At 46.7% G+C, this 24,463-nt stretch overlaps 1 protein-coding gene across 1 annotated transcript; it reads left to right on the top strand.

The window, feature by feature from the left end:
* The first annotated feature begins 910 nt into the window (after nucleotides 1-910).
* Got2 (glutamic-oxaloacetic transaminase 2) lies at nucleotides 911-21,199 on the top strand. The gene is made up of 10 exons (XM_069992442.1): nucleotides 911-1,099; nucleotides 9,526-9,682; nucleotides 11,135-11,263; nucleotides 12,532-12,591; nucleotides 13,250-13,411; nucleotides 14,266-14,370; nucleotides 15,087-15,237; nucleotides 15,953-16,118; nucleotides 19,080-19,230; nucleotides 20,002-21,199. Exons 1-10 carry the CDS (start codon nucleotides 1,017-1,019, stop codon nucleotides 20,122-20,124), a joined length of 1,287 nt encoding a protein of 428 aa, XP_069848543.1. The 5' UTR covers nucleotides 911-1,016; the 3' UTR covers nucleotides 20,125-21,199.
* Nucleotides 21,200-24,463: the final 3,264 nt, after the last annotated feature.

Here is a 24,463-nt window from a genome sequence, read left to right as displayed (position 1 = left end):
TAACCACTCAAAAGTCAGAAGTGGTGTTGTAGCTCAAAGTGGTAGAGCGCTAGCCCTGAGCGCACACACACACACACACACACACACACACACACACACACACACACACACACACACACACACACACACACACACACACACACACACACACACACACACACACACACACACACACACACACACACACACACACACACACACACACACTGATTCCTAGCAAATCAAGATTGGGGGATCAAGAGTGGGAGGTCAGTCCAGGCGCATTGGAGACCTGTGTCCTCTGCTCCAGCCAAGAGAAGAAGGAGAAGGAGAAGAAAAGGGAGGAAGGGAGGAAGGGAGGAAGGAAGGAAGGAAGGAAGGAAGGAAGGAAGGAAGGAAGGAAGGAAGGAAGGAAGGAAGGAAGGAAGGAAGGAAGGAAGGAAGGACTGCACTCCCTTCTACTCATATCATGAGGACAACCCACATGAGTTTGGTGCTAATAATCATGGGTTGTTTTGCCCTTACTCAATCAGGGCCTGTCTTTAGACATAATCTGCTAATCTCAGTTAATCTGCTCCACTGCCCACACCGGCCTGTGGCCGAGATAAAGGAGCAGGCATTCCAGGAAATCAGCCTGGCGGAGGACTGAGGGTTGAAACTGGCCCCCTGGGGGTCTGCATAGCTGAGGGCCTGGTAGAAAACATTTCCACTGCGTGAGTCAAGCTTCCTGCATTTTCCAAACTCGCACCTGGGCGGGAGGAAGCGACTGGAGCGAGACCAGCGCCGGGGACAGCGGGGAGACCGCCCCGTGATGGGCGGGGCCACATGAAGCCCCGCCCCCGTCTCCGCGTCGCAGCGGCAGCGCCGCCCCCGACCGCCAGAGGCCGCTGTGGCGCGGCTCGGGCCTGGCGCGCGGCCGCTCTACCCCGCTCGGGGAATCCGCCGTCCTCACCTTGCCCTCCAGTCCGCGCACGGCGCCCCGCGGTTGTTCTCCCTGCCGGCCTCCCCGCCAGGCGCTGCCCCGCTTGCCGCCCACCATGGCCCTGCTGCACTCAGGACGCGTCTTCTCCGGAGTGGCCTTCCATCCGGGCCTTGCCGCCGCAGCGTCTGCCAGAGCCAGGTAAGCCGAAGGGATACTGAGATGGCGCCTGGACCCCAGGCCCGCCCGGCCCAGCCGAGCTGCGGGCCCCCGGAGGCCCCCGCCTGCACGCGCACACTTGCTCGTCTCCCCCACCACCCCCGGGGGTGGAGGATGCTGCGTTCCCCTCGCGGTGAGCCTCGGGGCCCCGCATCCCTCCCGGAGAGCGAGCCAGCGCAATCCCCGGCACGGGCACCGTAGCCTCGGCGGCCCCTGGACCCCACTCAAGGCGGGCTCGGGGGTACCGAGAGGGCGCGGTGGGTGCGGGGCCGAGGCCGAGGCCGAGCACGCGGGCGGCCGGGTCGGGCCAGCCTCGCGCTGATTGGCTGCGGAGCCGGGCCAGCCGCTCCCTGATTGGCTGCGGGCCGGGGTCGCTTGCCCTTGACCGGCCGGCGTGGGGGGCGGCGGGGTGCACCTGTCGTCACCCACCGAGGCCCCCGCGGAGTTCGGTGGGGCCCGCTGGGGTATCGGCACGCTCGAGGACGGTTCTGAGGTGCCAGCCTGGGCACCCCGCTTCCCAGTCTGCGTCCCGTGACCTTGGGAAAGGATTGGGTGGGAAAGTGGGAAAGGATTGGGTGTTTTCCTGCGCGCTTCTTTTTGTTTGTTTGTTTGTTTGAAACCCTTCGGATGTTCAGCCGATGAGAACTCATTAGTCCTCCCGCTACATCTCACCCTGCTCTTGCGTTGCGTTAAAAAGAACATTTCATAATCCAAGTTCCCCGAGCCAAGCCCTGGACCACAATGCTGGCCATTCAGCAGCGAGCCGGACAAGGCTCGGCTCAAAAAGTGGCAAATGTAGCCGGCCAGCGGTGACTGTCTCACGCCTGTAATCCTAGCTACTCAAGAGTCTGAAATCTGAAGATCTTGGTTCGAAGCCAGCCCAAGCAGGAAAATCCATGAGACTCAGACCTCTAATTAACCACTAGAAAACCAGAAGTGGAGCTAGAGCTTAAGTGGTAGAGTGCCAGCCTTGAGCAAAATAAGCTTAAGGACAGCGCCCAGACCTTGAGCTCAAGCTCCAGAACTGGCACAGGCACACACACACACAGAGTGGCAGGTGTATCATTTTGAACTGTGATGTGTAGTGCATAGGGAAAAATTAGGGCATAAAAGTGAGTAATTTCTGTCTGAGCCAGACACTCAAAAACTCAGGATTGGGAAAAAGTCCTTAAAACCATTTGGGGGCACATCTTAACTCCCAGCAATATAGCCTTGCCTTTTATATGAGCTGTGGCCTTTCCATTGGAAGTACAAAGGAGATCCCTCCGTGCTAATGGAACAGTTTGTCCTCCCTGAAATCTCTTGGCAGTACAGTTTTGCCAGGGCTTCTCATTCCTCTTCCTGATTTGGCTAGCTATCATTTCTTGCTCTTTAAGCCTTCCTACCTAATCAAGCAGAATTAGGAAGGAGTTATTTATGTAGCAGATTTAGAGAAAGGAGTGATTTTTACTTGCAGTGGAAAGTCTGGTTCACCATTATAAGTATCCATAAACTCCTTCCTTGTTTTGTTGATTTGACTGTGAGCCTGAAGCCTCCATTTAAAAGCCTTTTTAGTCATGCCTTCAGCTTAAGAATCTATTAGTCACATGAGAGCTGAGAATCTGCTTTGTTCAGTGTTACAGCTCAGCGTTTGGTGCCTAGCATGTCTCTCAAATTGAATTATTTTACTTCAGAGCTTTTTTTTTAAACAAATATGACATTTTAATGTTGCATGTTTAGATCAAAATCTAAACACAAATGAGAACCTTAGTACTGCAAAGTATGTAACAAATTGTTAGAATATTTGATCAGTTAAAGAGGAGGAGCTGTTGCTCATGCTTAAACAATGAACCAGGATTGAATGAAGGCACCAGGTGATCTATCTGGCTGTGCTACTTACTTTTCAGGGGTGATATACCAACCTTCACTCCTTTTATGTGAAAGTGATCTTCACCTAGAGTCAAATGGAAAGGTGGGAAATGTGCAAAACACACTAAATCCATTGAAAGATTTGTTTTGTTTTGTTTTTGTGTTCTGGAGGGGATTGAGACGGGATCTTGCTTTGTTCCCCAGGCTGGCCTTTAACTTTAAATCCTCCTAACTCAGCTCCCTAAATGCTAGGATTAAAAATGTGTGAGACAGGACACCAGTGGCTCATACCTGTATGTAATCCTAGCTGTTGGGAGGCTGAGATCCCAGGATCACTATGCAAAGCCAGCCTAGGCAGGAAATTCCACAGTTAACCACAGAAAAAGCAGGAAATGGAGGCCTGGCTGAAGTGGTAGAGTACTAGTCTTGAGCACAAAAGCTCAGGGATAGTGCCCAGACCTAGAGATCAGGCACCAGGACTAACACACACACAAAAGCATATGAGACCATATCTGGCTCTTTCAATGAATAAATGAACAAATTAATAGGAAGGAAGGAACAAAGAAAGAAAAGCTCATTCTCACTGGGCACTGGTGACTCACACCTCTAATCCTAGTTACTCAGGAGATGGAGATCTAAGGATCATGGTTACAAGCTAGACTAGGCAGAACAGTCTCAGAATCTTATTTCTAATTAACCAGCAAAAAGCTGGAAGTGGAGGCGTGGCTCAGGTTGGTAGAGTGCTCTGCCTGGGAAGGGGGTACAAGCTGCAGGCTCTGAATTCAAGCCTCAATACTAGCACAAGAAAAGGAAAGGAAAAGGAAGCTCATTCTAATGCATAAAACGTTGGTAATTGATGTTCTTGAGAGCTAAGAATTTATCCAAGGGAATTTAAAATTTCTGTACTCATATCACTTAAATAGATCTCTTTCTAAATGCAAGTGTATGAGTTAGCTGTTTTGGGTTTTTTGTTTTTTGGGGTTTTTTGCCAGTCCCGGGGCTTGAATTCAGGGCCTGGGCACTGTCCCTGAGCTTCTTTTGCCAGTGCCACTTCTGGCTTTTTCTGTGTATGTGGTACTGAGGAATCAAACCCAGCACTTCATGCATGCTAGGCAAGCACTCTACCACTAAGCCACATTCTCAGTCCTGTACTTTTTTTTTTTTTCCCCCAGTCGTGGGGCCTGAACTCTGGGTCTGGGCGCTGTCCCTCAGCTCTTCATCTCAAAGCGAGCTCTCTACCACTTGAGCCACAGTGCCAATTCCGGCTTTTTCTGCTTATGTGGTACTGAGGAATCGAACACAGTTCCTCATGCATGCAAGGCAAGCGCTCTACCACTAAGCCACCTTCCCAGCCCCTGTACTTAATTTTTTAAACAAAAAGTGTTAAACAATTCATTGTTGACCTGTGGTATAAAAGCATAATGATATGAGGTCAGACTCAGTCACAAGTCAATGAAGAAAGAAAAGTACTTTAAAAGAAAAATTTATTGTGAAAATACCGTACAGAGGGGTTACAATTACATGGGCAAGGTAATGAGTACATTTCTTATCAAGCATTGTTGGCTCCTCCTTTGTTTCCTCTTCCCATCCCTTCCTATCTCCCTCCCCCCCCAAAAAAGTACTCTTGTATGTTTTTTATAATGATCTTTCTTTTTGTTGATTGATGGTGCTAGGGAGTAAACCTAGGGCCTGGAGAATGCTAGGCAAACAGACATTCTACCACTGAGCTAAAAATTGCCAGCCTATTTTTTTTCTCATCCTGGGACTTGAACTCAGGTCCTGGGCACTATCCCTGAGATTCTTTTGCTGAAGACTAGCATTCTACCACTTGAGCCACAACACTATTTTTGGATTTTTCTAAGTAGTTTATTGGAGATAAGAGTCTCACAGACTTTTCTGCGTGGGCTGGCTTCAAACCACAATCCTCGGATCTCAGCCTCCTGAATAGCTAGGATTACTGATGTGAGCCACTGGTACCCAGCTCCCCCAGCCTATTTTTAGTTACTTAATGGTAATGAAGTAATGAAAGGAGTATCATGAGACTCTTATAAAAGCCATGTACAATAGTGGCACAATAACTAATAGTTAAAAGATCAGAACTGTGGGCTTGGCATGAAGTTCTTCTAGAATAAGAAGAATGTGAGGGAAAGCATTCTTAAAATTGTAGCACATTAGGTAGACTTAAGCCTTCTTCCCCAAACCCCTCCTGAAAATGCAAAGCCTTGAAACTGGATGTTTATTGGAATACTTTGTACCCAACAATCTCCTTGGTTGGCTGGTCAATATTGCTCAATGTTTGATGGAGGCTTTGTGTTTCTGTCCAAAGAGCATCAATAGGAATTACTTTGTAGGCCACAGGTTGTGGGCATGGGTTTTACCCCTAGCACACACTTGTTTGCATCTACTGTAAAGTTGTGTTACAACATCAGCATATAGTCGTTGCCATTTTAAGGGGTGGAGTAATCAGTGAAGGATGTGGAGAATTAAGAACTCGACATGTAAGTATTTTTTATACTACAAGAACGGTGCCTTCTATCCTGGTGGTTAGGGCAGCTGTGTCATTATTTAAGAGCCTGAGAAGTGGCCTATCTTCTTAAAAGAGAAAGTGGCTTTGCTGAAGGTTGAATGTCCTTGACATTCAAAGTCTTCCCCTCACACAGCACTTAATGACAGTGATGCAGATAGGCAGGTGCTTGCAGTTTCCTGGGGATGAATTGTGGGTGGCAACCAAAACTCACTGCAGGCCCCATTCAGAAGTTGTATCTTTCTTCTTTGCAACCTAGAACAACAATTTAAAAGAACAGAGGACTTTGAGTCCTAGCTCTAGAGCTAACGATGCGATGAGAGTATGGGAAAAGGTGAGTAGGGATGGTTGAAAGCCAGAATGACTTGCATTTGGTCATAATGTCCATGATCATGTACTGCCTGTATTGTCTATTTACTAGCCTCACTAGCCTCAGGTGGCTGCAAATAAAAGCATAGTAGTGGTCATTAGAGGCAGTGAAAAACATCAAGCATTCACTGTGCATCCTTATACCAACTCTGGAGATAAGTACTGTTGTGCCTGTTTTATGCATGAGGAAAGGTAAGACAGTCCGGTCGCTTGGCCTGTCTCTGCTCACACAGCTGGTTGGTACCTGAGCTGCTGTTGGAGTCCATGCAGTAAGTAAGCTGTTAAAGAGACTGTTAAAGCAAGTGTATACAGCCTTGCACCAATGGCTCACACCTGTAGCCCTAGCCATTTAGGAAGCTAAGATCTGAGGATCATGGTTCAAAGTCAGTCTGGGCTGGAAAGTCCATGAGACTCTATCTCCAGTTAACCAGCAAAGAGCCATAAATGGAACTGTGGCTCAAGTGGTAGAGCACTAATCTTAAGCAAAAAAGTTGAGTGATAGCATCCAAGCCCTGAGTTCAAGACCCAGAACTAGCCCCTTCTCCCCCTCAAAAAAAAGTGAATGGGAAATGTAAAAAACAGAAGAATCTGCTCTTACATTAACCACACATACCATTTAACAGCTGTGAGGCCAAGTTAGTTTTGAGTTCATCACCAGTGCCAGATTTGTCTGGCCAGTCCGGCTTCAAAACACAACCCTTAGATCTCAGCCTCCTGATGACAGGGTTGAGCGACCAGCACCCAAGCCAGAAAGGAGTTTATTGGGAAAATAGCTGATACTTTCCAGGGACTCTGTAGAAGTTTCGAAAGTAGTTTCTAATGAAAGCTGGACATTTTGGTTTTTGTATTTTAGATCCAGTTTTGTGAAGGCCAATTTTTTAAAACTTATTAGATAACATTTGTTCACTTGATTAAGATAGGATTGTGAATACCTGAGAAACAACCATTGACAATCTGTTTAACCCAAAGAATAACCTAAGAAAGCTCACACCTGTAATCCTAGCTACTCAGGAGGCTGAGATCTGAGGATCACAGTTCAGCCCACGAGACCCTTATCTCCAGCTAACCACCAGAAACCCAGAAGTAGAACTATAGCTCAAAGTGGTAGAACAGTAACAGAAAAGCTTAGGGACAGTACCTAGGCCTTGAGTTCAAGCCCCACCACAGACAAGAATAAAGAAAAAGAATAACTTAAGGAATCTTAGCTCCTTAATATGTGAAAATCTTTTTTTGTTGTTGTATACATAATCAAGACCATACTAGTCAATATAAAGCATAGGAAAAACAACAACAAAATCTCTCCTATCAAGTTTGCAAAAAAGATAAGAAATGACCTTTTATGTTGTAGGTCAACCATTAATCACTAATCCAGGAAAGCTAGCCCATCAGTATTGGGCAAACTTTGTTAGAACATTAACACAGCCAGATGCCGGTGGCTCACACCTGTATCCTAACTACTCATGAGGCTGAAATCTGAGGGTCTCAGTTCAAAGCCAGCCTGGGAAGGAAAGTCTGTGAGACTCTTATCTCCAATTAACCACCAGAAAACCAGAAGTGGCACTGTGGCTCCAGTGGTAGAGCGCTTGCCTTGAGATGAACACCGGTCTCAGAGTTCATGCCCCATGACCAGACAAAACAAAAACAAAAACATTAACACATAAGCTTCTTTGCAGATGTAATAAGGACCACTGCTTTGCTCTCCCACATGCTTCAAAAGTGGTAGGGAGAGGAAAGCCTCCCTGATACTAATAAAGTGGAGGCCAGAGACAGACCAGATCTTCAGCATTTGAAGCAACCCATGGAGTGGGCTTTAGCCACTGTCTTCTCCCCCGCCTCCAACAAAGCGGTCTATAAAAGGTCTACAGTGACTGCCATACCACATCTGTGTGCCATGGTCCAGAAATGTAAGACAGAAAACCCACCCAAACAAGCTCTATACCTTCTTTAAGAAATCTACAAGTGATGGGGCTAGGAAGGTGGCTTAGTGGTAGAGTGCTTGCCTTGCATGCATGAGGCCCTGGGTTCGATTCCTCAGCACCACATAAGCAAAAAGAAAAAAGCCGGAAGTGGTGCTGTGGCTCAAGTGGTAGAGCGCTAGCCTTGAGCTGAAGAGCTGAGGGATAGTGCCCAGGCCCAGAGTTCAGGCCCCATAACCGGACCCCCCAAAAAAAAAGAAAAAGAAAAAAAAATCTACAAGTGAGGGGCTGGGAATGTGGCTTAGTGGTAGAGTGCTTGCCTACCATGCATGAAGCCCTGGGTTCAATTCCTCAGTACCACATAAACAGAAAATGCCAGAAATGTCGCTGTGGTAGAGTTCAAGCCTGAGCAAAAGAAGCTCAGAGACAATGCTCAGGCCCTGACAGTGCTCAAGCCCCAAGAATGGCCCAAAAAAAAAAAGAAAGAAAGAAATCTACAAGTGATCATTGGGTGAGATCTACACACTAGCTGTCAGATTAATAAACTGCAACCAGTGACTGGATTCACTTTCCCATCAGTCCTCATGTTCTGTGGGATTGGTGTTTCAGGAAGTCCATAGACTCAAAACTTTCCTAGCAGTACACAGATGTCATTTACATTAACACACAGTGTGTTTCCATCATTGCTATTGTCAAATTCCTCATTTCTTTTTTTCCTTTTTTTTAAATTTTATTTTATTGTTAAGATGCTGTATAGAGGGGTTACAGTTAAATGAGTAAGGCAATGAGTATATTACTTCAAATTCCTCATTTCTAATTCCTCATTTCTAATTAGTAAATACCTACCATTGCACCCCACATGGATATTCTTTGAGGACCTTTAGCCAGCCAGAAGCTCTATCTACTTGACTATATCAGCCACCTGAGCTCAGAAAGTGCTTGTGCCCACAGTGCCAGGGCAGGGAGTGGGGGGGGGGCGCTATGTTCTGCCAACAGAGGCAAGACTGTGAAGATTGTCATATGCATGACACTGGTGCCTTCTTAGCTGTTTGTGCAAACAAACAAGACAAAGTCAAGAATAAATAGTAGCTCTTCGCAATTTCTAGTAGATAAACGAATGGAAAGGTCAGAACGTTTGGGTGGCTGCTGCTGTGTGGGGTCTGGGCCAAGACCCCACACTTTTTACTTCGATTTGTTTTTGTTTTTGCCAGTCCTGGGGCTTGAACTCAGAGCCTGGGCGCTGTCCCTGAGCTGCTTTTGCTCAAGGCTAGCAGTCTACCACTTGAGCCACAGAGCCAGCATTTTCTGTGTATGTGGTACTGAAGTATCAAACCCAGGGCTTCATGCAGTGAGGCAAGCCCTCTACCACTAAGCACCTTCCCAGCCCCCTGAAAGACTTTTATCTTCAATTAACCAGCAATATGTTGGAAGTGGAGGCTTGGCTCAAATCGTAGAGCACTGATCTTGAGTAAAAAGAAATCTAAGAGGCTCTGAGCTGCAGCTCTAGTACCATAAATAAATAAATAATAACTAAGCCTATACTGTGTTCTCCCCAGAATGATTGAGATCTCCCCCTCTGCATGCCACAGTACTGTACTGAAATTATTGCTCTCTAGTCTTCTGCAAGGTAATCTGAACCTTTTGTGCTCTTAGATTGTTGGTACCTATTGCTATATCCTGTGTACAACACAAACATTGTTGAAATAGATCTTGCAGTTCGTGTGACTGAGGTAAAGTGTTTGTCGTTTCAGTTCCTGGTGGGCCCAGGTGGAAATGGGACCCCCAGATCCCATCCTGGGAGTCACCGAAGCCTTCAAGAGAGACACCAACAGCAAAAAGATGAACCTGGGCGTCGGTGCATACCGGGACGATAATGGGAAGCCTTATGTGCTCCCCAGTGTCCGGAAGGTGAGCCTGCCATCCTTCGCCTCTGAGTCAGGAGGGGGACGCAGAAGGAAGCTTCTGAGAGGTTGAAGGGGTGATCAACAAGGTCCAGGAGCCTGGGGTTGGCACTTCATGAATCACTATAGCTTTCTGGGCTATAAGTTTCTTGACTGTAAAAGTAAAAGGTTGAGACCCCAGGGTATTTTCAACAATTAGAAAATAAGCATATGTCTTGTCTAATTCTAAGGGTGCACAAGAGGATTGAAATGTTAACATGGCTCCTGGGAGAGGAATAGCCCTCTGTGGATAAAGGCTGTTGTTGCTACTTCCCATTTCTCCATAACACACTGTTATCAGAAGTGCCATTAAATATAACTAATCCCCTTAGAGCAAGTTGTAAAAATTATTTAGCAAAGGGGGGGTAACAATGCTCCATAGGAAATGTACTCATTGCCTTACTCATGTAACTGTAACCCCTCTGTACAGTATCTTTACAAAAAAATATATTAAAAAGGGCTGGGGGGCTGGGAAGGTGGCTCAGTGGTAGAGCGCTTGCCTTGCATGCATGAAGCCCTCGGTTCGATTCCTTAGCACCACATAAGCAGAAAAAGCCAGAAGTGGGGCTGAGGCTCAAGTGGTAGAGCGCTAGTCTACAGCTAAAAAGCTGAGGGACAGCGCCCAGGCCCAGAGTTCAGGCCCCACGACCCACCAAAAAAAAAAAAAAAAGGCAGGGAAGTGACTCAGTGGTAGAGTGCTTGCCTTGCCTTGCACGCATGAGGCCCTGGGTTAAATAAGCAGAAAAAGCCAGAAGTGGAACTGTGGCTCAAGTGGTAGAGCGCTCACTTTGAGCTGAGAGCTGAGGGACAGTGTCCAGGCCCAGAGTTGAAGCCCCATGACCAACAAAAACAAACAAACATATATATAAATTATTCAGTGCAGGAGTGTAGCTCAGTAGTAGAATGCTTATCTAGCATATAAAAGGCTCTGGATTTGAGCCCCAGCACTGGAGAATAAATACAAAGTTATTTGGTGAGTGGGGCACTGGTGGCTCACACCTGTATTCCTAGCTACTCAGGAGGTTGAGTTCTGAGGATCATGGTTCAAAGCCAGCCTAGGCAGGAAAGTCAGTGAGACTCTTATCTCCAATAAACTACTCAGAAAATGCTGGAAGTGGCTCTGTGACTCAAGTGATAGAGCACTAGCCTTGAGCTGAAGAGCTGAGGAACAGCACCCAGGCCCAGAGTTCAAGCCCCAGGACCAGCAAAAAATAAAATAAAAAATAAAGGGGGAAGGGCATGGTTCGTGGTAGACCCCTGCTTAGTAAATGTAAGGCCAAGTTCAAAGACCAACTGTGCCAACCCCCAAAGAAGTCAAAGTAATTCTAAAATTAAAAAAAAAAATAACAAAACATTAATGAGCAATCATTGTGGTTCCATGTAAGACAAACTAAATAATCACATTTTTTTTCCTGTGCAGGCAGAGGCTCAGATTGCTGCAAAAAATCTTGACAAGGAATACCTGCCTATTGGGGGACTGGCTGAATTCTGTAAGGCCTCTGCAGAGTTGGCCTTGGGAGAGAACAGTGAGGTGTTGAAAAGTGGTCGGGTAAGCCATACGTGCTTGTGTCCTGCAGGTCTGGGCTTTAGATCAAACCAAAAAAGCTCACCAGTTAGAAGAAACAGTTTTATCTCTTCACAGAATAGGAACTCCTAGACAACCTTTAAAAAGGCATGAGCTGGCTGGGTGCTGGTGGCTCACACCTGTAATCCTAGCTAATCAGGAGGCTGGGATCTGAGGATTGGGGTTCAAAGCCAAACCAGCCCAACAGGAAAGTCTGTGAGACTCTTATCTCCAATAAACCACTCAGAAAACCAGAAGTGGTGCTGTGGCTCAAGTGGTAGAACACTAGCCTTGAGCTGAAGAGCTGAGGGACAGTGCCCAGGCCCAGAGTTCAAGCCCCACAACTGACAAAAAAAGCATGAGCTGGGGGTAGAGCTCAGTGGTTGAGCTCATGTCTAGCATATGTGAAACCCCATGTTCAGTCCTCAACATCATCAGTGTTCAGTATTATCTTGATATATATGTTCACTTGTTTTGCAAAGCTCTTTGTTCCAGAAGGTTATCATGGGGCTGGGAATGTGGCTTAGTGGTAGAGTGCTTGCCTAGCATGCATGAAACCCTGGGTTCGATTTCTCACTTGCCTAGCATAAATGAAACCCTGGGTTCAATTTCTGACTACCACATAAACGGAAAGGGCCAGAAGTAGTACTGTGGCGCAAGCAGTAGAGTACTAGCCTTGAGCAAAAGAAGCTCAAGGACAGTGCCCAGCCCAGACCCTGAGTTCAAGCCCCAGGATTCAGGAGCGGGGGGGGGGGGGGGGGGGGGGGGGAGGGTCATCATCATGTTTTGTAATATTCTAAAGTAATTTTTTTTTTTTTTTTTTTTTTTTGTCGGCCGTGGGGCTTGAACTCTGGGCCTAGGCGCTGTCCCTCAGCTCTTCAGCTCAAGGCGAGCACTTTACCACTTGAGCTACAGCGCCGCTTCCGGTTTTCTGGTGGTTTATTGGAGATAGGCGTCTCACGGTGTCTCCTGCCCGGGCTGGCTTTGAACCGCGATCCTCAGATCTCAGCCTCCTGAGTAGCTAGGATTATAGGCGTGAGCCACCAGCACCCGGCTCTAAAGTAATATTTTAGTACTGTGGCTTTTTGTTTTGCATGTATAAATCAGTTTTTGTATATTGGGGAGCGATTTGTTGGCTAAGTTTTTCATGTAGCATGATGGTACAAATAGGCTATAGGGAATTAGTTTCCAAAGTCCAGAGCACACCCTGGGCAGCACAGACATACATAGTTAACCCAATGTCTCTCCTGTAGTTTGTCACTGTGCAGACCATTTCTGGAACTGGAGCCTTAAGGATTGGAGCCAGTTTTCTGGTAAGTTTGGGTATTCCTTTGGGAATAAACTGTAAGTTAAAGGTGCCAAGTCCTCTGTCTGACTGCTTACCAGATGCAGGTTTTCTCTTTACAAAGAATTGGCAAGTTCTGTTCTCTGATAAAAGAAAGGTCTTTGAAGAAGCTGGATGCTGGTGGCTCACACCTGGAATCCTAGCTACTCAAGAGGCTGAGATCTAAGGATCACAGTTCAAAGCCAGCCCGGGTAGAGCAAATGACACTCATCTCCAATTAACTAGCAAAAAGCTGGAACTGGAGGCATGGCTTAAATAATAGTGTGCCAGCTGTGGGGGGGGGGGGGGGGGGGGAACAAAGCTGAGCAACCCCTGAATTCAAGAAAGCAAGTACTTTGGAGAAGTTGCAATGAATATAATAATACTAATGCTAATAGGTTCAAATGGTTGAGCACTTACTGTTACAAGGAGCTTGTGTCTTAATTGGTTGAATTTACTTCATTTTACAAATATAGGTGAGGCCCAGACAGGTCCTTCCTTGCTACCTAGCCAAGGTGATTGTCAGAGCCTGAATTCTGATTCTCGTGGCTAGGTTTCAGTGGGGAAAATGTTATCTCAGTAAAGTGTACCACCAGTTTTTGCCTGTCTTTCATGATTGTTTCATTCCCTTTCCTCTCGTGTTTTAGCAAAGATTTTTTAAGTTCAGCCGAGACGTCTACCTGCCCAAACCAACCTGGGGGAATCACACACCCATCTTCAGGGATGCTGGCATGCAGCTCCAGAGCTATCGATACTATGACCCCAAGACTTGCGGGTTTGACTTCACAGGCGCCATAGAAGACATTTCAGTAAGTATGGCTTCCAGAATGGGAGGGGAGAAACAACAGAATAAACTTCCATGTGGACATTCCATGTCTCCTGTGTCTGCCTTACAGTACTGGGGGTGGGCTAATGCTCAAGTTCTACTGGTCACTTCTCAGAAGTGCCCTGTAGTTTCAGATGACTCCCTCCACAACATAGGGCTGAGAATGTGGCCTAGTGGTCTAGCATGCATGAAGCTCTGGGTTTGTTTCCTCAGTACCACATACACAGAAAAAGCCAGAAGTGGCACTGTGGCTCAAGTGGTAGAATGCTAGCCTTGAGTAAAAGAAGCTCAGGGACAGTGCCCAGGCCCTGGTGGCTCATACCTATAATCTTAGCTACTCAGGAGGCCAAGATCTGAGGATCACGGTTCAAAGCCAGGCTGGACAAGAAAGTTCTTGAGACTCTTATCTCCAACTAACTTCATAAAAAGCCAGAAATGGTCTGGGAAGGTGGCTCAGTGGTAGAGCACTTGCCTTGCATGCTTGAGGCCCTGGGTTCAATTCCTCAGCACCACATAAACAGAAGAAAAAAAGCCGGAAGTGGCACTGTGGCTCAAGTGGTAAAGTGCTAGCCTTGAGCTGAAGAGCTAAGGGTCAGCGCCCAGGCCCAGAGTTCAGGCCCCACGCCCAGACCCAAAAAATAAAAAGCCAGAAGTGGTTCTGTGGCTCAAGAGGTAGAGCACTAGCCTTGAACAAAAGAAGCCCAGGGACAGTGCCCACGTCCTGAGTCCAACCCTGTCCTGAGTCCAACCCTGTCCTGAGTTCAAGCCCCAGGACCAGCAAAGAAAATACACACACAATGCAATGCCAAGTCTTTTCTTGATTGTTTTTCTCTTTAGAAAATACCAGAGCAAAGTGTTCTCCTCCTGCATGCCTGTGCCCACAACCCTACGGGTGTAGACCCTCGTCCAGAGCAGTGGAAGGAAATCGCATCGGTGGTGAAGGTATGGAGGGTGGGCAAATGGGTGACTGGTGGTTATTAACTAGCCTGGGACGCTTAGCCTGCAATTATGCAGGCCTGCACCATGAATGAACTGCCAGGAAAGGGCTCCTTGTGATACATGATGCATGAGCCGTTTGAAATAATGTTTTTGCTCAGCCTGAATATACCAAGTTCTGGTACAACTTGTCATTGGCTGTCCTGCACTCCAGCCTCACTGTCTGCTTTGGGCACCTGCATATGCACAGTCAGAGTTACGTGTTCTTCCTCTCACATGGGTTTTCACATCCTTCCTGTTCTGACACTGGTCAGAATTCTTAGGGAGGAAAACATCACTCCTGCTGTGTCACTATCTTCCCTACCTTCTGTCAATTCTTAGCTGCAAGCAGAACAAGTTAAGAGACATAACACAGAGACCGCTGTCAAGAGAAAGTAGTTCTGTGCTGACTGATCCAAGCAAACTACTGTGGACCTCAGAAGCCTCCTGCTTGACTAAGGGGCACTGCACACACACTGAGATTAAGACACCTTGGTGTCTGTTGCAAACCATATCCGTTAAAGTGAAAACCTAAAAAATGTTGCGGTGTTAACACTAGGAAAATTCAGATATCACTCCAGCTTCCCTCTAGGGAGAAGCTGTGTAACTGTGGCATTGGTCCCAGTGAGCCCAAGCATCGCAGACAGCCTGACTAAAGCTCTGGTCTTCTCATTCCTTCCCAGAAAAAGAATCTCTTTGCATTCTTTGACATGGCCTACCAAGGTTTTGCCAGCGGTGATGGTAACAAAGATGCCTGGGCTGTGCGCCACTTCATCGAACAGGGCATTAACATTTGTCTCTGCCAATCGTATGCCAAGAACATGGGCTTATATGGTAAGCAAGGACCCAGCGTGATACGTGCTCTGATGCTTAGACAGAATGAGAGGCAGAGTGAGTCCTTACCCAAAGAGGTAAGAGTAGATTTGATTGATTTTCTTAGCCATATCTTCTCCAAATATCCATGAATTCCTTTAGCAAAGAAAGCTGATGATCCCCAAACAAAAACAGATCCAGGTGCCAAGAAAATAGATCCAATAAAATGCTGGGCACAGGAGGCTGAGATCTGAGAATCATGGTTCAAATGATGCCAGCTCGGGCAAGAAAATTGGTGAGACTCTTAGCTCCAATTAACTACCAGAAAACCAGAAGTGGCGCTGTGGCTCAAAGTAGTAGAGCACAAGCCTTGAGCGAAAGAGCTCAGGGACAGTGCCCAGGCCCTGAATTCAAGCCTCATGACTGACCCAAAAAAAAGCAAAAAAAACCTTAAAACTGATGCTGATGGCTCCCACCTGTAATCCTAACTACTCAAGAGGCTGAAATCTGGAGAATCATGGTTCTAAGAGAGCCAGCTAGAAAAGTCTGAGAGACTCCATCTCAAAATCAGAAGCAGGGCGGGGGGGGGGGGGGGGGTGAGGAGGAGAGACACAAGTCTGGGTATGTGGTTCAAATGGTAGAGTACCAGCTGAGCAAGTACAAGTTCAACCCCCAGTGTGTGTGGGAGGGAAGGAGACTGGAATACTCTCTTGACGTGATCATTTTCTGTGTTCAGGCGAGCGTGTGGGAGCCTTCACTGTAATCTGCAAAGATGCCGAGGAAGCCAAAAGAGTGGAGTCCCAGTTGAAGATCCTGATCCGTCCCATGTATTCCAACCCTCCACTCAATGGGGCCCGGATCGCCTCCACCATCCTGACATCCCCAGATTTGCGGAAGCAGTGGTAAAGACTTCCCAGCCACCCTTAGTTCCAGTCCCAGCCCCTTCAAAGCCAGTTAGTGACTGACCTCCAGTGACATGTAGAACCTTCTAGGTCCTGTGTGGAAAGGGTACGAGGAGGGAGAGCATATTTTGTTGGATCAAATAAGTTATTTCCCTGAAAGAGACCCATAAAATTGAGAATTGGCTGGTGTTTATGCTATCCTTCATACATATCATCCGTACTTAGCAAAAGCTACTTTCCCCTGGAATCCGGTTCAAATTGTAGTACCTGCATAGAAAAACTTCCTTACAAAGATCATATTTTGGTTTTAGTATTGTAATGCTAGAGGTCAAACCTAGGGCCTCAGACATGATAGGTCTGCCCAAGTGTGCTACCACTGAGCTATTCCTAGCCACCATGTTTTTATTTTTGTCACAGTAATAGCTAACATTGAATCAATACTTCCGGCATATTTTTGTCTTTTATTACTATACTCTACATCTTAAATACTTGTTTTTATTACTGACCTTCAATCTATTTAAGTACATTCTGCATAAAAAATGACATTGCTTTGTTTTTTGTGCTCCTATTAGGGCTTGAACTTGGCCTGGGCACTGTCCCTGAACTTTATTTGCTCAAGGCTGGTGCTCTACCACTTGAGCCACACCTCCACTTCTGGCTTTTTACTGGTTAATTGGAGATAAAAGTCTCAGACTTTTCTGCCTGGGCTGGCTTTGAAGCCATGATCCTTAGATCTCAGTCTCGAGTAGCTAGGATTAGAAGCATGAGCTACCAGCACCTGTCATTTGTTGTACAGTTACTGTACATTTGTTGTGCAAGGTGGGTTTCATTGTGACATTCCGTAACCCCATCAACCTCACCCCTCTACCACTCTCCCTTATTCCTCTCCTGTTTATTATTTTATACTGGTGGGATTTTACTATACCTTACTTACTTGTTGAGCTAGATCCTCACTTTTTCCTAGGCTGCTCTCAAGCTGCAATCCTCTGGATCTTTGCTTCCTAAACAAACTGTGATTATAGGCATGAGCCACCACACACAGACTTTATAAGCTTTTAGAGAAGAAAGATGGTATATATCTATAGTCCCAGTACTCAGTAGGGTAAGGCAAAAGGATTATGAATTTGAGGCCAGCCTCTACATAGTAAGACCCTGTCTCAGGAGCTGAGAATGTGGCTAGGTGGTAAAGTGCTTGCCTTGCATGCATGAGGCCCTGGGTTCAATTCCTCAGTACCACATAAACAGAAAAAGCTGGAAGTGGTGCTGTGGTTCACGTAGTAGAGTGCTAGTCTTGAGCACAAAGAGGCTCAGGGAAAGAGCCCAGGCCCTGAGTTCAAGCCCCAGGATCGGCAAATAGGGGAAAGGGGTGGGGAGATCCTCCTCTCAGAATTAGGCAAAGGAAAAGACTACGTCAGTCCTCAGCACTCAGCATCCAGCTTGGCCTGCTGTAAGTTCAGAGTGCGTTGCCTTCATTATGAAGGAAGAATGTTTTTACATCTGTATTGAGAATAAGGCCATATTTGATTGTTCAGCACACAGCTTTTCCCTTGGTCTTCTTAAGTTTTGAAATAATGCCTTCACTTTTCTTTTTTTTTTTCTTTTTTTTTTGGTCCGGTCGTGGGGCCTGAGCCTGGGCGCTCTCCCTCAGCTCTTCAGCTCAAGGCTAGTGCTCTACCACTTGAGCCACAGTGCCACCTCCAGCTTTTTTCTTTTTTGCTTATATGGTGCTGAGGAATCGAACCCAGGGCCTCATGCATGCAAGGCAAGTGCTCTACCACTGAGCCACCTTCCCAGCCCTGCCTTCACTTTTCTTTTCTTTTTTTTTTTTTTTTAATGTTATTTTATTTTATTTGAGAACATATTGTACAGAGGGGCTACAATTACATGGGCAGGATAATGCATACATTTCTTACCAAGCATTGCAGCCTCCTCCTTTGTTTACCCTTCACCTCCCTTCCCAGCCTCCCCCCTCCCCCCACCTTCACTTTTCTTAACATGCATATATATTAACTATTATAATTGTCTGGTCAAAGTAGTCTTATAATGCAATGCTATAAAATTGATTTCTTCAGCTGGGCACAAGGCCTCATGCCTATAATATTAGATAATCAAGAGGCAGAGTTGGGAGGCCATAATGAGGCCAGCCTGTGCAAAAAGTTCATGAGACCCCATCTCTACCAGTAAAAATCCGGACAGGTACTATGTGCCTTTCCTCCCAGCTAGCTGCATGAGAAACATAAATAGAAGGATCCAAATCCAGGCCAACCAGGACATTAGGCCACACCTTGTTCAAAAAATCAACTGAAGGTCTGGGAAGTGGCTCAGTGGTAGAGCACTTTCCTTGCATGCATGAGGCCCTGGGTTCGATTCCTCAACAACACATAAGCAAAAAGAAAAAAGCCGGAAGTGGAACTGTGGCTCAAGTGACAGAGCGCTAGCCTTGAGCTGAAGAGCTGAGGGACAGCGCCCAAGCCCAGAGTTCAGGCCTTTCGACTGGACCAAACAACAACAACAACAAAAAAAATCAACTGAAGGGCTGGATAGTTGACTCTGGCAGAGTGCTTGCCTCACATGCATGAGGCACTGGGTTCGATTCCTCAGCATCACATAAGCAGAAAAAACTGGAAATGGCGCTATTGCTCAAGTGGTAGAGCACTAGCCTTAAGCTGAAAAACTGAGGGACAGTGTCCAGGCCCAGAGTTCAGGCCCCATGACCAAAAACAAACAAAAAAAATCAACTGAAGCAAAATGGGCTGGAGGCAAGACTCAAGTGGTAGAGCACCTGCCAAGCAAGCACAAGGCTCCAAGTACAACTCCCAAAACTGAAAAAAACACATATATATTATTCCCTATCCATTGACAAGGTGGGACTTACTTAAGGACTGAGAATTGAAGCACAGAAACACTGGCTTACTGCTGGTTCTCGGCTAGAATGAGCCACCTCTCTGGGTTTCCTTGCAGGTTGCAGGAAGTGAAAGGCATGGCCGACCGCATCATTAGCATGCGCACCCAACTGGTGTCCAACCTCAAGAAGGAGGGCTCACACCACAACTGGCAACACATCACCGACCAGATTGGCATGTTCTGTTTCACTGGCCTAAAGCCTGAGCAGGTGAGTTGATCATCCCACAGATGACCAGTCCTTAGGAGGCAGAAGAATTCGTCCTATGCTACCTGCTTCTTTGGGATTTTCCCTGAAAACATTTCTTTTGGAGCCTTTCATGTTGTTTGTCTGGGTTTTTTTTAATTGGCCATGGGGCTTGAACTCAGGGCTTGGGCACTGCCTCTGAGCTCTTCAGCTCAAGGCTAGTACTCTACCACTTGAGCCACAGCACCACTTCTGGTTTTCTGGTGGTTTAGTGGAGGTAAGAGTCTCACGGACTTTCCTACCAGGGCTGGCTTTGAACCATGATCCTCAGATCTCAGCCTCCTGAGTAACTAAGATTACAGGCGTGAGCCACCGGTGCCCAGCCTCAGAACCCATCATCCTACTTTAGAATAGGTTTCAAATCTTTTATTATAAGCTGCCACACTGAATTATGGGATTAAGGCTCTAGTAAGAAGATGGAGCCGGGATGGGAAGGTGGCTCAGTGGTAGAGCGCTTGCATTGCAATGCATGAGGCCCTAGGTTCGATTTCCCAGCACCACATGAGCAAAAAGAAAAAAGCCGGAAGTGGCGCTGTGGCTCAAGTGGTAGAGTGCTAGCCTTGAGCTGAAGAGCTGAGGGACAGCACCCAGGCCCAGAGTTCAGGCCCCACAACCAGACCCAAAAAAAAAAAAAGAAGAAGATGGAGCCTTCTGTTCTTTTTCTATCCGAACAACTTGCCCTGCTAGGGCTGACAAATTTCCACCCAGAAGTCCCCAAGCTCTTTCTCTCTGCAGGTGGAGCGGCTGACCAAGGAGTTCTCCATCTACATGACGAAGGACGGCCGCATCTCTGTGGCTGGAGTCACCTCCAACAATGTGGGCTACCTTGCCCATGCTATACACCAGGTCACCAAGTAAACCCATGGAGTGCAGAGACAACCTTCCTGAACAGAGACAACCTTCCTGTCGTCTTCAGCCTCTGCTGTTGCAAGACTCCCATGAGGATGGGGGGTGGGGGTAACGAATAGGTCATTTCTTCCAACCAGTGCAGAACACTCAGTGACTGAGTCATGAGATAGGGCAGGGGCATCCATGGTTGGCGTCTGGGATTTTGTGGCTCTCAACCAAACTCTTCCTTCCCCGCCCCCTCCCCCCCATCCTTTTGCCTCTAGCTTTTCTGAAAGAGTTTACATGTACACGAAAGTCAAAGCACCAAAAAGAATAACCAAAACAAACAAACAAAAACAGTCAGTCTTGAAACTGCAATGTTTCACAAGCTTTAACTGAGGCATTGTATGGTGGTGTTAGGATCCAGCCATGACTTAGCTCATATTAGAAGCTGAGAGAGAAGACCTATTTCTGTCATTAGCAGTTTTGTCCTCATGTTTGTCCTTATCAACACCCCAGTTCAGGAATTGTGCTTCCAAAAACCAATGAGTCTGTGGCTACTGCAGCAGGGAAAATAATAGATGCTATTTCCTGTCTTGTTTTTAAAAAAAAAAAAAAAGCTTTCTTGTCATTGCTAGTTTTTATTGTTACTATTTAAGGGCAAAAAAAGAGAAGAAAACCAGCCTAGATTTTCATCCCACTCTGCTACTTGATTGATCGACCATCATTCTCATTCTACCAGAATTTAAGAATGAAGAACATGATTGTCTCTCCACATCAAACACTCTCCTTTCTCAGCAGAGAATAGTGGGAGAGTAGGTACTATACTTTACTTTGGCATCCTCCCCAGCGATTTGTAGTATCTCCTGTTGGGATAGGGCCTCTGCCCAGCTCAGCCTCTTCCCTCAGCTGGCCTGCGAATGCTCATCCCACACCATGAGTGATAGGAGGCAGCGCAGAGGAGGATCAGAAAGAAGACAACCTTAGTTGAGATTGCTGCCCACAGGCTCAGACTCTGCCTGTTGGAAAAATACCCACCATCTGCTCTAATCTAGACCTATTGCAGCCTGGTTTCTCTGTTACAATAAAATTATGGTAGACTCAACTGCTGTCCACTTTTTTCTTAAATGGGGAGAGAAAGAGTAAGACTGAGTAAGTATTCCCAAAGTCTGAATCATGTCCAGCTAACCATAAGCCAAAAGAAGTGTTAGCTGCTCCAAGTGCTGACTGCAAATCATCCAGCCATTCAGCTTGTCCAAAGATGTCAAGGTTGGAAGTGGCACTGTAGCTCAAGTGGTAGAATGCTAGCCTTGAGCTGAAGAGCTGAGGGACAGTGCCCAGGCCCAGAGTTCAAGCCCCACAACCAACCAAAAAAAAAAAAGATGTCAAGGTTGAAGGTGTAATCCCTAGGTCCCCAGAAGACAAATGGAGGCCTATGAAAGGATCCCGTGGATATGGACAATGGGTGGGAGGGTGCAGGGGAGGGGCAGCTTTCAGCATCTAGAGCCAAGTTGATAGGGTGAATAAAAAGTGACATGAGGGGCTAGGAATGTGGCTTAGTGGTGGAGTGCTTACCTAGCATTCATGAAGACCTGGGTTCAATTCCTCAGTACCACATAAACAGAAAAAGCCAGAAGTGGCGCTGTGGCTCACATAGTAGAGTGCTAGCCTTGAGCAAAAGAAGCTCAGGGACTGTACCCAGGCCCTGAGTTCAAGCCTCAGGAGTGGCAAAAAAAAAGAAAAAGAAAAATTGAATTCAAGGCCTCCCACTTGCTAGGCAGGCATTGTATCACTTGAGCCATTCCCCTGGAAGGTCCTGGAAATCCTAGTTCTAATGGAAGGTCTGAAGTTGGCAGCTCGCCAGACACCAATGGCTCACACCTGTAATCTTAGCTACTCAGGAAGCTGAGGTCTGAGGATTGAAATTCAAAGCCAAACCTGCCAGTGAAGTCCTTGAGACTTGTCCTAGTTACAGAAAAAGCTGGTAGTAGAGCTGTGACTCAGGTGGTAGAATGCTAACCTTGAGCAAAAGGAGTTCAGAGACTGCCTAGGATCATAGTTCAAGCCTCAGGACTGGCCAAAAAAAAAAAAAAAAAGCTATTTCGAGTGTCTCATAACCAAAATGCAAGCAAGATCATCAGTCTATGAGCTTGAGTTTGATGCCAGGCCCGCTGCAGACATCTAGCAATGGCACCTGTGTGTCATCAGTCCTACATGGTTGTTATATCCCTATGTTTAGTGATGGCCATTCAAATGAGACGGTCCAGACAGATAAGCAGTGAGGCTGGGAGGGGTCAGGCGCAGAAGCCATCCACAGAACGGGAAGGGAGACTCAATGTGTCCTTTTTAACATATTCTCACTCCTGAGCGTGTCAGTGTACGGCAGGCAGAGTCCCTGGCTCCTTGCTCTTCTGGATTCCTGTCACTAATGGACATTCCAAGATAGTGAAAGGATAGATACATGGACTGACTCCCTGGATGTCTTAGAATAGGAAAAGGTAAAACTTATTAGTCATTTGTTCTGGAAAGAAACTATCTAGCTTAGGACAAACTGCTTTGAATTCTCAAATGGAACAAAAGTAATTGAAAATTGGCTGCTAAGCCCTCAACTAGCTGAAGAAGAAACTCTGACTTTGTTGTTTGTTTGTTTTTGCCAGTCATGGGGCTTGAACTCTGGGCCTGGGCACTGTCCTTCAGCTCTTCAGCTTAAGGCTAGCACTCTACCACTTGAGCCACAGCTCCACTTCTGGCTTTTTCTGCTTATGTGGTGCTGAGGAATCGAACCCAGGGCCTCATGCATACAAGGCACCCACTCTACCACTGAGCCACCTTCCCAGCCCCAGTTTGAACTTGAGGCACTGAACCTTCCCAGCTTGCTTGCTTGACTGGTACTTTACTACTTGAGCCACACCTCCATCTTGGCTTTTTGCCAATTGTCAGGGAGAGAGAGTCTTTTTGTTGTTGTTCGTTGTGGGGCCTGAACTCGGCCTGGGTGCTGTCCCTCAGCTCTTCAGCCCAAGGCTAGCACTCTACACTTGAACCACAGCACCACTTCCAGTTTCTTCTGCTTATGTGGTACTGAGGAATTGAACCCAGGGCCTCATGCATGCAAGGCAAGCATTCTACCACTGAGCCACCTTCCCAGCCCTTGACTTTGTTGTTTTTAAACAAGGCGCACCCAGGCCTAAGTCCCATTTTTCTTGTGGGTGTGAGCCCTTCCTCTGTTTTATTCAGAAGTTGAGACTGTTTGCCCACATCTTCCTACTTTCTTATGGGTCTAAGATGTTAATGTTCTCCAAGCTGGTGAAGGGTTGTATGCTCAAAAAGAATCATTCTGGCATCAGTGGCTCACACCTATAATCCTAGCTATAGTACTCAGGAGGCTGAGATCTGAGGATCACAGTTCAAAGCCAGCCCAGGCAGAAAAGTCCTCATGAGACTTATCTCCAAACAAACAAAAAACAAGAAGCAGCCAACCACCAGTGGCTCACACCTGTAATCCTAACTAATCAGCAGACTGAGATCTGAGGACTATGGTTCAAAGCTAGCTTGGGCAAGAAAGCTGCGAAACTCTTATCTCCAATAAACCACCAGAAAACTGGAAGTGGCACTGTGGTTCAAGTGGTAGAGTGCTAGCCTTGAGCTGAGGAGCTGAGGGACAGCACCCAGGCCCAAAGTTTAAGCCCCACAACCAAAAAAAAAAAAAAAAAAAAAAGCCAGAAGTAGAGCTGTGGCTCAAGTGATAGAGTGCTAGCCTTGAACAAAGCCCAGGGACAGCACCTTGACTCCCAAGTTCAAGCCCAGGATAGGTGTACACACACACACACACACACACACACACACACACAATTGGTTGTTTAGCTTCACTCTAGGCATTCTGGGATGAGGTTTGGGAATATGTTTGTGTATGTAGATGTCTATAGAAGAGATGGACCCCAGGGCCTTGCACATGCTAGGCAGGCACTCTACCAGTGTTACACCCAACCCACTATTTCCATTTCTTTTTGGTTGGTTGTTTTTTTTTTAATCGGTCATGGGGCCTGAACCTCAGCTGTCCCTCAGCTCTTCAGCTCAAAGCTAGCGCTCTACCACTTGAGCCACAGTGCCACTTCCAGCTTTTTCTACTTATGTGGTGCTAAGGAATCGAACCCAGGGCCTCATACATGTGAGGCAAACACTCTACCACTGAGCTACCTTCCCAGCCCCTATTTCCATTTGTGTAGATAAGTAAACTGAGACTTTCCCACAATCACTATCTAGGGCTATTAACACACTGCTTGAAGGTTGTACTCTGCATCTGTGGTACCTTTTCCAATAAAGCTTCAACCTTTTAGCCTAGTATTCAAGACTACTTACAAACTAGCAGCTG

The sequence above is a fragment of the Dipodomys merriami genome, unplaced genomic scaffold, assembly GCF_024711535.1.
Source record: "Dipodomys merriami isolate MVZ:Mamm:240054 unplaced genomic scaffold, mDipMer1.0.p SCAF_41, whole genome shotgun sequence".
Lineage (NCBI taxonomy): Eukaryota > Metazoa > Chordata > Mammalia > Rodentia > Heteromyidae > Dipodomys > Dipodomys merriami.
The sequence above is the reverse complement of the archived record's forward strand: the minus strand, read 5'-3'. Positions and strand labels throughout refer to the sequence as shown.